This window comes from Homarus americanus, unplaced genomic scaffold (genome assembly GCF_018991925.1).
Source record: "Homarus americanus isolate GMGI-L3 unplaced genomic scaffold, GMGI_Hamer_2.0 scaffold39155, whole genome shotgun sequence".
In the NCBI taxonomy this organism is placed as follows: domain Eukaryota; kingdom Metazoa; phylum Arthropoda; class Malacostraca; order Decapoda; family Nephropidae; genus Homarus; species Homarus americanus.
Genome location: NW_024737042.1, coordinates 2,671,260 through 2,675,891, shown reverse-complemented (window position 1 = coordinate 2,675,891; position 4,632 = coordinate 2,671,260). Strand labels below are relative to the sequence as shown.

Below are 4,632 nucleotides of genomic sequence, written 5' to 3'. Positions count from 1 at the left end.
GCTCGACCTGCTGATGGAAAAATGTCTAATTCAACTTTATAATCAATAATGAACTAAATTATCGTCGTTACACCCATTTCAACAGTGTAGCAACTCGCAAATACTTTATTAGTTGTCAGGTTCAGTTACAACATAATGTACTCGTTCATTTGATGCATTTTATACATCGCTCCTCACAGATAATACACAGAGACCTGAGAATTGATAAGTTTACACATGATGACAAAATCTTAACCAGAGAATAAATTGACGCTAAAATCAGACCCCTTCTGTAGTGTGTCTGCTGGTATACATCTTTATTCGCATAAATTCTTGAATATTTTTAGAGACTGCTTGGTAACTACTTGATCTGCAGTGACAAAGAAAATGTTGATGCTGATGATGACGCTGACCCTCAACGTGGCGACCGTCCTCCCGCTATCCCCGGGAATCTCAGGTATGTTCAGGGAGACTGTTATTTGCGTCAGGTAGATGGCAGGCTGTTGTGTAGACAAGACGAAATTAATTGATTTTGTTTAGGTCCATAATATTACGAATGAAGCCTAAGAGCAATGTAAAAAATATATATAAACATATATACATGCAAGAACACAGAAGGAAAAATGGGACACTGATTAAGATAAGTGAAGTAAAGTACAGAAGAGGAATTAATATCATAAAAATGATCCTATTTTTTACAATGGAAGTGAAAACACTCTTGCGTGACGTGTGAAGTTCTTTTTTTTTCACTGCTGACTTAGAAATACCATCCTAGAATTAGTAAGTCCTCCGCAGTAAATAATAAGACCAGTGCTTAAAGTTTCTGGCAGGTATGAGCTCCACATTAGTCAGTTTTATACCGCGAGATGAAACTTTTCTTAAACCAAGTAGAGGATGAACTTCAATACGAAAAAACCTCCATGAAAAGGATAACAACATTAAAGAAAATATAACAGAAACCAAATTTGAAATGTCATAATACGGTTATTATTTGATTCATTTATTACAACCCAGGGGGCGACAAGCCTAGTCACAAGGCCATGCGGTCAGAGACTATTACAGCGGTACTCATAATACGGTAAAATATATGTGTAAATTATTGGTATGAATGACCAAGTTGGAAGGAAGATGAGTAAACTGAGTAGATATCCGGTCACTCATCTTTGTGTCGAAACCGCGAACAGCCGCACGGAACCTACACTAGTGACTTCTGGCAATTCTTTTTTGGAAACTGCAATAGGGTAGTTAACCACATATAAATTGTAAAGTAGTTTTTTTTTTACTAGATTATCTCCCTTAACGAGAACTTCCACACTAGATGGCTTCCACGTGGAGACTTATGCGGGACTACGAGTATGTCAAGGATTTTGCTTCTCAACCCCTGTTTCTGACCTTTGATGCTCTTCACGTGAGGATAACTTACCGCAGCAATAAATATGACGACGGACGTTTTGACCAACAACTGGACTGAAGTAGAATATCGCCGAGATGTGTTGTGTGCCACTATACTGTAGGTGCACTTATTGAGCTCTACTTAAGAACACAATAAATTTCAGAATTATGTGACAACGCAAAAGCAAAAAATCTTTGTACCGCGTTTGAATTGGCCGTAATAAATTTTAAAACCTGAACGAGCCTTTGCTGACATCTTGTACAGTAGTTTACAATCGATATAATGAAAGTAACTTGTATTCATATCATTTATTATTAAATCGATGACCTACCAACATGTAGATAAACAATAAGGATCCCAGTTAATACAGTAAATTGCTTTACACTTGTCATGGTGTCAGTTGTAGAAGTAACACTATACGGGTCTAGATACTTGAGCAGAAACTAGTCATAGTGTCACCTCACACGGGCTGTTGTTTTATTGTTGTTGTGTGATAGTTTACAGAACAGAGTTACAATTTAATATGTAATCCAGGTCTACAGTTTTGTCTCATAGAACTTATCTATCCTAGTTATTAATGCGGACCACAAAACTTGACAGATTATTCCACTCTTCTGCAACCTTATTTGGTAAAGAGTTTTCTTGCTTTTGTGTAGAAACTCTTACCTTCCTATTAAATGATATTTATTATGGTCTCTAAACTAAAAAACACAATTTCTATGTCTAATAACTTTCTGGATAATTTTCAGGAGAGTTGTTGTCAGTCGCAGGCGGTGCTGTGGGCGCCGTGCTGGAGGCGGTGTCTCAGCCCATCTGCTCCCTCATTCTCCTCACAGATGGCACCACCTCACCCTCCACCATCCTCAAGGTGATGTTTGAGCTCTACTTCAGTATAGTGCTCGACTAACCTTATTATTACTATTACGTCTGCCCAGGTTGGTTATTATTTTAGCAACCTTCCTGTTTTAAAGTGGGAAACTTTATAACAATTCCTGCGTTTAGTGCAGAACTATCAATGAAATGTAGCTTCAATTACCCTCAGTGTTCGTCAGCAGATAATTTAAGACTTGGAAGAACAAAACAGCGCTCACTTCCTGCCCTAAGTGTCGGAAGGTGGAGATGGGTACTGGACTTAACTTTACAGTCGGGAAAGTGCCGGCGAACACCGCCACCCTGTGTATAGAAGGCTGTGTAATTTCACCCCTTTGCCCCCAATGGTGCGTCAGTCCTATGGGACCCTCCTTTGTCTTCACGTGGCAGCTAAATTGCTCATAGGGGTTTTGAAGCATTGGTCTCAGTTCATTTGTAATCACTTTCACGTCAAAGTTGAGACTTATTAGAGTATAGATTATGTGTGTTGGTGGTATAGCTGTAACGCGCCCTTCTCACCAATATGTCCAGGGTTTGAGACCTGTTTGGCCCGGACACACGTGGGAAGGCTGTTATCCAGTGTGACCCTACAAAACATCACAGGATTCTTCCTTTACTAACACTGAACAGATCAACCTCCCGAACGGCTAGTAAGCTGATAGGAAATTAAATTAAAACTAAAATAATGTAGAAGTTGGGTAATGTCCTGCACGCAACAACAGTGGCTGAGGGTGACGGCAGTGACGGTGTCAGCTAAGATAAGTTTGGTACATGATTACAATAAATAAGGAAAGATCAATTAGAAACTTCTACCTTACAGAATTACTTAACATCTTTAACTGGAGAAACAGTAAGGAGACGCCAGAAAAAGCCAATGTGCAGTTACCAAGAATCGTGATAAAAATTTTCATACGAACAGCGGTTGGCTCCGTGTAGCAAACCTGTGAGAGTGGCATCAAGGCATTTATGATAGAAGACATAAACTAAAATAAACTAACTTTATCTTATCGAATAATTAATCGTTTTCTTTAAATCAAGTTATGTTAGGTTAAAGTTTGGATCATATCATCTTCATAAAATGGTTTAATGCCGTTGCCTCAGCCGTCATTTGTAAATACATTTGTAAATAAACACTTGAAGCTGAATACATGATAAGAATAAGTTAAAATTAGTCTCTTCGTACTCTAAGTCGTCGTTTATACAATAACAAATAGTGTTTAATTCTGTTATATGGAGAATGTTCATGAATTAATGGCAATAGCGTAGCATATTATTATTATTGTAAATATTAAAGATTTTGTAACTCGGTTTATTTCTCCAAAAAAACGCAGACGAGAAAGGATTTTTGGTCACACTTGTTTATTTGTGGACATGCTCATTTAATTACGATACTTATATATTTGTTTTATTATGTCTCAGGAGGAGAGTGTAGTACGAGGGAGCCCCTGGGGTGTGGGGGTGTTCGAGGTGGTGGTGGACGGCCAGGACGCTAACGGGACCCTGATGCTGCTATCCCACCTGTTCCACCAGGCTCGACAGGTAGGTCACTCTCCCACCTGGCCCACCAGGCTCGACAGGTAGGTCACTCTCCCACCTGCTCCACCAGGCTCGACAAGTAGGTCACTCTCCCACCTGCTCCACCAGACTCGACAGGTAGGTCACTCTCCCACCAGTTTCACCAGGCTCGACAGGTAGGTCACTCTCCCACCTGCTCCACCAGGCTCGACAGGTAGGTCACCCTCCCACCTGCTCCACCAGACTCGACAGGTAGGTCACTCTCCCACCAGTTTCACCAGGCTCGACAGGTAGGTCACTCTCCCATCTGCTCCACCTGCTCTACTAGGATCGACAGGTAGGTCACTCTCCCACTTTTATGTAAGTACAGTAGTTACTCAGCTTTTGGTAAATGTCCTGGCTCTTACTGACATAAGATCGCCTACTGGTCCTTGCCTCAACCTGACCTGTCTCCCGACCCGATCCATATATGGTACTTGTTCTGTCAGGGATCAGCTAGATTAGTTTGCGCATTGGATCAAATTTATTTAACTGATTCCTGACGGCAGGTGTGCTGTGCCACTGCATCAACCACGAGACAACACTTCAGGCTCTCATACTCACCTGCGACGAGAGACAGAAAAGAGCACAAAATAAAATGTTCCAAGAAGCAATAGAGAAAAAATTACACCACTAAAATAACAATGTGGATACATTCTCACCAGCTCAAACTTCTTCAATTTAACCTCGACCGTTCCCCGAGGTAACAAGGACAAGAACCTCAACACCCATATGCGTAATTTGGAGGGATCTTTTGTTTTGACTTGACACCAAAGTATTTTAAGGTGCTGCACTACCTAATGTGTTCTACGTGATAATAATCTACTGCCAATAGA

The 4,632-nt window shown here is 40.5% G+C and overlaps 1 protein-coding gene across 1 annotated transcript in view; it reads left to right on the top strand.

Moving 5' to 3' along the window:
- Window positions 1-381: 381 nt before the first annotated feature.
- Window positions 382-4,632, top strand: part of LOC121872769 — a 7,956-nt gene continuing 3,705 nt past the window's right edge. Inside the window, exons 1-3 of the mRNA XM_042375824.1 lie at window positions 382-436; window positions 2,122-2,240; window positions 3,662-3,781. Of these exons, the coding sequence (XP_042231758.1) occupies window positions 382-436; window positions 2,122-2,240; window positions 3,662-3,781 (294 nt within the window). The remainder of the gene's footprint in view (window positions 437-2,121; window positions 2,241-3,661; window positions 3,782-4,632) is intronic.